Source organism: Diadema setosum, chromosome 7 (assembly GCF_964275005.1).
Source record: "Diadema setosum chromosome 7, eeDiaSeto1, whole genome shotgun sequence".
Lineage (NCBI taxonomy): Eukaryota > Metazoa > Echinodermata > Echinoidea > Diadematoida > Diadematidae > Diadema > Diadema setosum.
The window spans coordinates 2,538,348-2,548,155 of NC_092691.1; the positions used below are offsets into that span (position 1 = coordinate 2,538,348).

The 9,808-nt window shown below is 40.8% G+C and overlaps 1 protein-coding gene across 1 annotated transcript in view; it reads right to left on the reverse strand.

Moving 5' to 3' along the window:
* Nucleotides 1-951: 951 nt before the first annotated feature.
* The window catches only part of LOC140230568 (S phase cyclin A-associated protein in the endoplasmic reticulum-like), a 67,332-nt gene continuing 58,475 nt past the window's right edge, over nucleotides 952-9,808 (reverse strand). Inside the window, 2 exon segments of the mRNA XM_072310710.1 lie at nucleotides 952-1,013; nucleotides 1,650-1,748. Coding sequence (XP_072166811.1) covers nucleotides 952-1,013; nucleotides 1,650-1,748 — 161 coding nt within the window.

The following is a 9,808-nucleotide window of genomic DNA, read 5'->3' on the forward strand; positions in this document are numbered from 1 at the left end:
TTTGTTTTGTTACCTTTGTTTCAAAAGATAAAAGTGTACTGACATAGTTTTAATTGCTATCTTCTCACTCTTATGATTTTTTTTTTTGGGGGGGGGGGGAAATGCAAAAGTTGTTGTTACGATGTTAGATCTGAGGGAGAGCTTCCTTTAGTATTGGTGGAACCATTGCTCACCCTGTGAAGCCATTTCACAAAAGGAAAAAAAAAAGGTAATTCAATGTTTATAGGACACTAGCCTCTTTAACTTGACAGTCAAGTCTAAAAGGAAGATAATCAAAATTCTACATCTGCGACTTTGAAATCTTTTTTTGAGAACCATACTGCCAAAAGTACGCCTGAGAATGGTGACCGACTTTGAATCCTCAGTGAGTCAATCTCTGGTTGGCTTCGAGAGGCGACAAACGACAGATATGTAAATGCGTCTCGCCAAAGCCAGTCACGGGATGCGTTCGAGGACTCGCGGCTCGAGCCTTCCACGAGTGCACCAGAGTTGTCAGAGAAATGATATTCTGGTTTTATATACATGGGTTCCACCTGACCTACTCTTATTGAATAGACACGATGAATCATGCTCAGGAAATCGCGGCTTGATGAGACGGCAAAAGGAATTTGAAATGGTGACAGGCCAGCAATGAAAAAAAAAAGGAAAGCCAGAGAGAGAAAAAAAAAAATCAGGTGACATAAAGACAGAGTGAGTTGAGGAGAGAAGTTGAAGGTAGAGAGAGAAAGAGAGATAGAGAGAGCTGAAAAAGAAACATAAAAACAAATATCTGCTTTTGAAATCTGCTTTTCAGGCAACCCTTGCCAACAAGCATGTGTACCCGGGGAGTGGGGAAATCAATTTTTCGGAAGGCTGTCCATGGTCCACTTGAGCCGGCGTTTGCAAGCAGCAGCAGCCCTGCTACTCCTGCCCAATCCCGCAGGGACCACATAACAGTCCCGATGGCCTCCTTCAGATGTAATCCGAACAGCCAAAGCTAACAACCGTCTTCTCTAGCAAGCTCATCTTCCCGTCTACACGCGAGAGGGAGAGAGGGGGAGATGGGGGTAAAGGGGGGGGGGGGGGAGTGTGGCAGCTTGAGCTAGGAGAAAGTGGTATACCCTAATATCTCCTCCTCTCCCGTATCTGCCTACCCCCCTCCTCTTCTCCCCCAACTTTCACTGAATGAGCTGTGCGCCACCATCCACCTAGATCTGCATCCATATTGAAATGGTCGACGACAGCGCTCCACTTGTGAAAGACCATAGGAGTATTATCATAATCATAAGAAGCGAACATCTCCTCCACTATCTCTCTTTCTCCTTTTTCCACCGCATCACATCCCCCCCCCCCACCACCACTACCCCGCACACTTCTTTTGTGAGCTGGACCTTGTTTTTGTTGATTGGCAGTGGGGATTTCCTTGTTCATGTCTGACACCTAAGACACGGTGGAGAAGCCACTCCAAACCACACGAGGACCCTCAAAGAGCTTGCCTCTGCTCCAATGTCATCTTTTTTTTTTCTCTCTTTTTCTCTCTCACTCTATCCATCTCTAATAAATTTCCTCCTGTCTCTTCTTTCTCTCATACCTGAATATCTTATTTTCCTCCCTTTCTCTGCATTTTTTCTCTTCTTTTTTTTTTTCTTCTTTTCCATCTTCCCACCAACTTCTCGCGTCCTGCGTGGCTTGAGCGTCTGTCGATGCACGGATACGGAAAAGATGATAGCCCACGATGGCTGTCGCGACCTGCGATAAGGATTCACTCCCTGAGATGTTTTGGCAAGATTTATGAGATAGTAAATCTGCCTCTTCAACCACCCTTACCCCATGCTGACCCCCTTCCCCCTCCCTGCCCCCCCCCCCCCCCCCCATAACACCTTCGCCATCTTCTCATTGATGCATGTAAAAGGAGGGCTCTCTTTTCGGATCTGTGATCACAACATTGGGAGGTCAATTGCACACAACACCCAATCAGGCTCGTCTCCAAGACAAAAGGCTCTGCATCTTCCTCCTCCGTTCTCACCTTACCCCTCCTTCCCCCCCCCCCCCCATCCTCACGGACTTCCAAGAGATAACGATGTCACGGGCCTACAGAACTATCGGACATCCAATACCTCTCCCATCATCTATGAAACGAGAGACCAGACGAGGACTCAGCCAATTGATGAGTAGAGATTGGCACAAGACAACATTTATCCCACTGCCAAACCTTCCCCAACTTGAGAACTTGACAATAAGTGTAAGGATGAGGAATCTTTGCTTTTGTAGTTTAGACCTTTTAAAGGTTATTCTGTTTCCTGGTAATCACATCATATCAAAAGTACAGACTTCACATACTGTTTGATCTGTTTTCTTTTTGAGAGTACCATATCCTTCAATTCCTTATCTTAATGGTTATTGGCAATACCTGTGTGCAGTACAGCAACCTGCTACTGGGAATAGTTTCTCATCTAATGCAGATAGCGAGCATTAACTTTACTATTGTGATGTAGGTTTTATGAACAAAATTTGTTCATTGTTCAATATTTGCAACAAACGTAGCGGGATTATGCTGTTATCTGTGTGTACACAGCACATATGTGTATGAATGTAAGTTCAATTTTATGCATGTGTATTTATATAACATTGTACACACATACGTGCCTAAATACGAACGTACTGAGTCATGACTGTACATGCCATCAATGAATGGCATTACTCCTTGTACATCATGTCTGTAAACTTCAAATAAGAGGATGGCATTACTCTCTGTACATCTACAAATGTATTTGTGATTGCATTATCTCCTGAGAACAAGTAGCCTTGAAGGACAAAAGATAGCTCAAGGATTTATTTGTCTTCTTTCTTCCTTTCGACAGTGTTTTCTTATCTTTCTAAGAGAACTGCTCTCATCTGCTTTTAACATCACAACTGAAGTTTCAATTTGTCCATATCCCCTTTTAAATCCATTAAAAGTTTTTGAACACTAGGCATTCATGAAATACTGCCCTCTGAATCCACGCACAGCCTTTGTGTTTTGTTGAAAGAAGTTGTTTGTTAGCAATTAGATGAAATTACTGAAATCTCCATCTTCAAATACAAAAGTCAATTAAATCTGTTTTACCACATCAGTGGCAGACAGAAGAGTAAGAATACAACCTAAAATATTAAACAATCACATCAACCTTACATATTTTATGAAGACCCAGCAAATACTGCATGAAATGAATAGAAACAAACAAACTGAACTCCACCAATCAATTCATTCGCCACAAAACAAAACAATGTTTAACCACTGGAAATATAAAGAGCATTCTTTGACCCCCCACCACAGTGAGAATAGCATAAATGACTGTAAACCTAAAGAGTACACATAGTCCCTAATTGACGATTTGCAGAGAAAAGAAGGGAAATGGGGACATCAGGGAACAGAGACCATCTCATTTTCCAAATTTCCTGACAAACCTCTAGCTCTAGAAATGCCATCAGCTTAACAAATGGCAGGCATCCATCGAGAAAAGGTCGACAAATTGCCAGCGACAAACTATATTTTTTTAATTGGATAATTACCATAAGACAATCAGCAAACAGAGTTGGTAAACACAAAACACCTAGTCAGGAGACTAATTGATAGTTCTGACTTTACCCCCACTGCTTCTACTTCCTGTGGTAATGGAGGCAAAATTGTTTAATCCTTTTCCCAAACAATCTCCCTTACCAGCGCAGGCTGGAATGGTAAGCCTTGATTGAATAATATTACCATTGCAGAAACTCAGGTCTGGAGAATTTGCCAAAGCATCGCATTCACTAGTAAAGAACAATGCTGATGATGATGTTCATAATATCAACTTTAACGACAGTAAAACCAGAAATGTTCCCGTGCATCATAAACTTTCGCAAATTTTGTGAGGAGCGAAGATTCCTGAAAATAAAATGCATGTGAAAGTTTTTTGTCTACAGGATGCCTTGAATGCCAGGGGTAATTCATAAAAGTTTCATGCTGAAAAAAAAAAATCAAAACGTCGGCTCAAAATTCGTTAAAAGTTTCAAGCTGCAATTGTTTTTGGTTTACTTAATTTCTTAATCAACAATAACGATAACAGTATTTGTTATTCATGTAATTGTATACATCTTATTCTGAGTTTCCATGTCCTTACTGCATGACATAAAACAACACTCCATTACATCAGTGTGCACAAAGACTGGTGTTAATTTTATATTCAGATACCAGACAGGACGTGTACCATGGTTTTTTTTTTTTTTTTTTTCAGCGTAAACACAAAAACCAGACATGTACGTGTGCATGGAAATTTTCTGAATTTCATGAGCCAAGATTCACAAAATATGTAAAACAAATCCCTGTAACACTACTACATGTAGTATATTCATAATCTCTTTCATTGTTGGTAATTCGCAAAAGTTTCATGCTGCGAAAAGGGCCATAGACTCCAAATCAGAAAAGTTTCATGTCGCAAACGTTTCTGGATTTGCAGTATACCACAAGATGCAGCTACATGTAAATTGTAATGGCATCTTAACATTCATACATGTGTCAACAACTCTTGATCGAGATTTTGTCTGCATTATTTGTATGTCTATGACAGGGCTTTTGTCAGCTGCTGTCTGTGCATGTTGAAAAGTTTACTCTGCCTGTAACTCTCCTATTAATGATATTTGAAGCAAACAGCAAAACATTGTCAAACAATTGTAACCCACCATAATCTCAGTCACCATGGCAACAGCTGGCATGTGCACAACCAATTAGCATTAAATATGTAAATGGGTTACACCTGTAGTTCCAATCACTGTCACTAAAATAATTCATGGGCACTTTTTCATCAAAATGGGACCAACATATAAGTTTACCAGTTCTATGTGTGTGTGTGAAAGAACTGATTCACGTACTGCACAGTTTCTAATGCTATTTTTCCTGAAATTGTCTATCTTACATTACAACTGAAATCCAATGCCATCATAAAATAGGTACTTTTTTCACGAGCCTTCTTAATGTACTGTGGTTTATATCACCTATTCATGGGACGCAGAAGAGGTGTGCAGCCTTTAAAGTTGGTGGCGAAGAGCGGAAGGGAAAAAGACAAGAGAAATTACATGCAGATCTTGTCAGTTTCTTGCATTCCAAGAATGACTAAGTAGAGCCGCGCTAATGGGATAATGTGTGTACATTTCAATAATTCACCCTTCCTCCGGACCTCGCTCTAAATGCATCCATTTCCCGCCGAAGGATGGAGGGGTTGCTAGGCGACGTGGAAGCAGCCTGATTACTCAGCTCTTTCTCAAACAAGCACTTTTTGTCTCTTCCCCCCCCACCACCCCTCGTTGTTCTTGCTGAAACCACGCAGCACTCTCATCACTGTCATTCTCCCTTTGACTGTGGAGCGAGAGCTATTGAGGGCGGGTGTTGTTTCAAGGCTGCGAGAGGGAAAGAACTGTGATTTCTGACGAGGGTGAGCTTCGCCGTGACGACTGGGGATGACTCTAGCTGTGCCATGATGTAGTGTGATACATTCTGCCATTCAGTTATCCCAAATGAAGAATGCTGATAAAAGCCTCCCACTAGCACACACCCTTCTTCTGCTCTCAACACACCTCCATCCCACATGTGGCAATCAGGAACAGAACGGCAACAACTCACAGTTCAGATCAAAGTGATTTTTACAATACTTTGGTGCACTTCTACAAACAAAATCAAAACTTTGCCATCATCTCTTTTGCTGATTTCCATACACAATTGCTACTTATACCTCAACTTTGTAAAAACATGTGCCTATCCCAGTTTTTCCCAATTTCTGTCCGCGTTCAATGAAATTACTATCATTCTACTCAACTGATTTTAGCTTCATTTTCCTTTTTCTTTCTTTTTTCAGCATCAACCTGCACAAGGTGGGGTATTGTGCTTTAACCTAACCTGACTGTACTTTAGTAGCCAAGCTGCAAACCATTTTTTATACTCTATACAGCTTTTAAATCTATCATGAAACCACTACTGTTGGTCTTCGCCGATGGCCATCTGAATATGCATGGCATCATTTCTGCATTCTATGAAGCAAAGTAGTCTTTGCCAGGAGTCTACCCCGCGTTTAGAGCATATTGCACTTTTAAAGATTCACAATTTTGACCCATTTTGGAGCCTTTTTGGAAATTTGAAATTAATGACCAGGATGACACTGCAAATGCACCTGTTGGTAAACCCTTCATGGCGATTCCTTTTTTTTCCTCATCTGATTGACACGGCAACTATGAGGAATGCATCCATTCCTTTGATGTCCAAATGATCAAGAACTTGCGGCCAGAGGCCAACCATTTAAACCAGGGTGGGCATTGTTTCGGACACACAATAGCACCCCTTTGAACGTGCGAGGGAAACAAGACGAGATGGTTCGCACACCAGTGGCTCGCTCTCTGCAGTTAATTTAATTATCACAGAGGTATTCATCGATATTTCATGCCGTCTCTTGCCATTATTGGCACTTCTGATCAAACCTGCCTCTATTCTCTGCATACCATCTCTCCTCCCTTCTCCCTAACCCCACACACACTCACCACCCAGTTTGTGGGAGATGAAATAATAGACGGATGGCATCAATGAAAGGTCTTCATAAATTAAGCATGCAATATGGGTGAAATACATCAGGCGGGATTTGAGCATCAAGAAGAGAAAGTAACAGACCCTGATGATGAAGAGAAGAAGGAGAAGAAAACTTCTGACAAAATTCAAAAGAAAATCACATTTCTATTACTTGTTTCAGCTCTTACACTCCTTTTTAGTTCTCTCTCTGTCTCTCTCACTCTTCAGTGATTCTGTGTGGATATACTTGGGTTGCCATGACAACAGGATGAGAGGAGAGAGATACCAGGGAGATGAGGAGATGAGATGGAAGAGGGAGAGACAAGGACATGGGTTGTGGAGAGTGAAGTCAAATCCAGCGAGCGATGAGGAGAATGGGTGCACAATCTGGTATCACATTGAGAGATACCAGACATTAAGGTAAGGATAGACAGAAGGGAAGAGGGATGCGGTCAGGGAGGAGATGAGAGAGAGAGAAGAGACAAAGAGTGAGGGGGAAGAGGAGAGAGGAGATGGCCGTACATGCAGAGGACAGAAGAACAGGAAGCTAGAGGCAGATGGACAAACAGACAGACTCACAAAGAAACACACACAGACATCCAGAGCATGGCAATACTGTGGACTAAAACCGACACAGAAAAAGGATGACAACATGGAAAGGGGGGGGGGGGGGGGAGGAAGAGGAAGGGGAAAAAAAGAAGAGAGAGAAGCAGATTTATAGAAAACATATTGCAAAAAAAAAATATACAGATGAAAGCAGGGATTTTGGATGGAAGCTCTTGCTGTGCTGCGGACACCACCAGCTCGCTGGGCTGCCCTCGGGGTGGAAGTGGCGGGTGGTTGTAAGTGCATTATTCTCATTTGGGGGTTAAATTGGCGCAGACGTGGCAAATCCGGATACGAAGGACATGTCCTTCCAGCACTCCGAGGCCGGGGCATTGCGACGGGAAAAAAGGGATGAAGAAAGCAAATGAAATGATAGAGCACAAAGAAGAAAAAAAAAATAGGAGGGAGAGGGGGTTACCGCGAAGTAGAGAACCGGTCAAAATGAAATTGCAAAGGACATGTTCTCTCAGCAAGTCACAGGACACAAATACTAACAAGACGATGAGAAAACATAGAAGATGGAAAGACAATTTCGACAAAAGCAAAGAAGCAAGTTCAAGGAAAAATTGAACCCTAAACATACTGCTATGTTATACATGATATGGTAGGTAATTAGTTCACTTAGGAGGCAGTAAAAAGTTGAATGGATAGGTGAAGACGCAAGGTAGAAATCCTCATGTGGCATATATTTCCCTTTTGTGAATGCAATTCTCTGCTCTTCTGGCATATATACATGTATCTATATACCCTACAAATTCCAAAGCCCTGACTGAGGGCAAGAGTGTTTAAGGCAAATGTGTAGAGACAGAAAAAACAAACAAACAAGAAAACCTCCAAAAATGCACACTGTAATAGACATTAGGCATACACTAAGCATTTCATGAGCATGGTATTTTGATTGAAACTTGTAAGACATTTTCACAAGTGTTTAAAACCTATGATTAATAACCTCCGGGATGAAATAAGAAATGTAGTGTCCTTCCTCAAGATGTAGAATTAGTTATCTGCCACCTTGTTGTAGATGGAATACATTGCATTTATAATAAGAGAAGTACTATCTTGTTATGTTGCTGAGTTTGCAATATCAGTCATTTTATGAAATTTGCAAAAGTTAAAACCACCATACGATACACAGCTTATACAACAGGTACATGAACTGACATCTATGCATGACTTTTCAGCTTCAGAAATGGTGTAAATTGCACTCATATAAAGCAATTAAACCAAAGCCTTATGGATAAATCTTATCATTAAAAAAAAAAACCCAGAAATGAACTAATATGAACACATGCAAAAAGGATGCTTAATGCCTTTTTTTCTCACCTGGACATGCCATTTTTCAGTAATGTACTGTATTCTATTACTAAAATGTGTTTAAAAGGGTTATTTCTATACATGTGAAAAACTAACCCTTTTAAACACATTCACCTCCCACTACTTTGCTGGTTTTTGACTAACCATCTGAAAGGAAACTCAAAATGGGTGTCTTCCTCTTTTCTTTTCTTTCTTTTTGTATACCCAGATGGCTCTAAAAACTCTCATATTTGTTTCATTTTGACTAGCATTGGTAATGATACATGTATTTGCAAGGTATTCTGCCATGAAAATTGGATTGTTGTACACCTTTATATGTGATAATCACTCCACAAAGGGGGGAAATGACAATGTATTACAATATAATGTTTTTTATTTCAGTGTTTTGTACTACATTGTAATGCATTTTAATGTAGTGTAATGTCATGTGCAGCTGCATTCCATACTGAAAAATGGTTTGAATAACTTGAGTTTAATAGGAAAAACAATCCCTGAAAATTCAGTTCAAAATTAGTAATAAATCAGAGCTATTCATGCAAGTTGTCAGTATCCGACAATTTCAGCAAAATCCTTGGTTTGAATTGGCTGAGAAGCTCTGGTCACTGACTGTTACTATAGTTATTGTCAGAGACTGACAACTTTCATTATGAAAACGGTGCCCTGGTACCTTCTCATGCAACTTGTATGTTTGTCTCCACTGCAAAATAGCCAAGCTACACCACTCTCCACCATACCATTCCCTTGTTTCAAACATACAGTGTATAGAGACCTTCACAGAGATGTGATGCACTACATCAGAATGGCTGTAGTCATAGATTGTTATCATCTGCATTAGCAGCACAGAATGACTCAGAACGTATGCATGATAGCTCTAACATCGCGCTACACATAGCAGATAACTAATAGTCGGACATGTGAAACGTTGAATGCAGATCAAAAGTACGAGTCAGTCACTCTATCCACATGTGTAAAACATTTGATGCAGAAGTCTGGCTGATAAAAAGAAAAGACATACACATATTGCTCTTTATATCATTTCCCTTTCCACTGGCTGCTCTGTTCCAGGGAAATCGAAATCCCCTGCACGCATTACGATAATTGAATCTCAAACAAGGGGCCACCGCGTGGCACCTTGCCGCTAAGATCCCCAGATGCCGAGGGAATCTCCCGACTCCTTATTTCCCGACGTTCAAAATTCTCGCATTAATTTCTCACCACGGAAAGGGATAAATGATGACAGAATGAAAAATGAAAAAAGAAGCAAATAAAGAAAAAGGAAAGAGGAAATATCCATAATAATGCACCTGCATAAAAATCCATTAAGAGCAGTCACTGCACTCA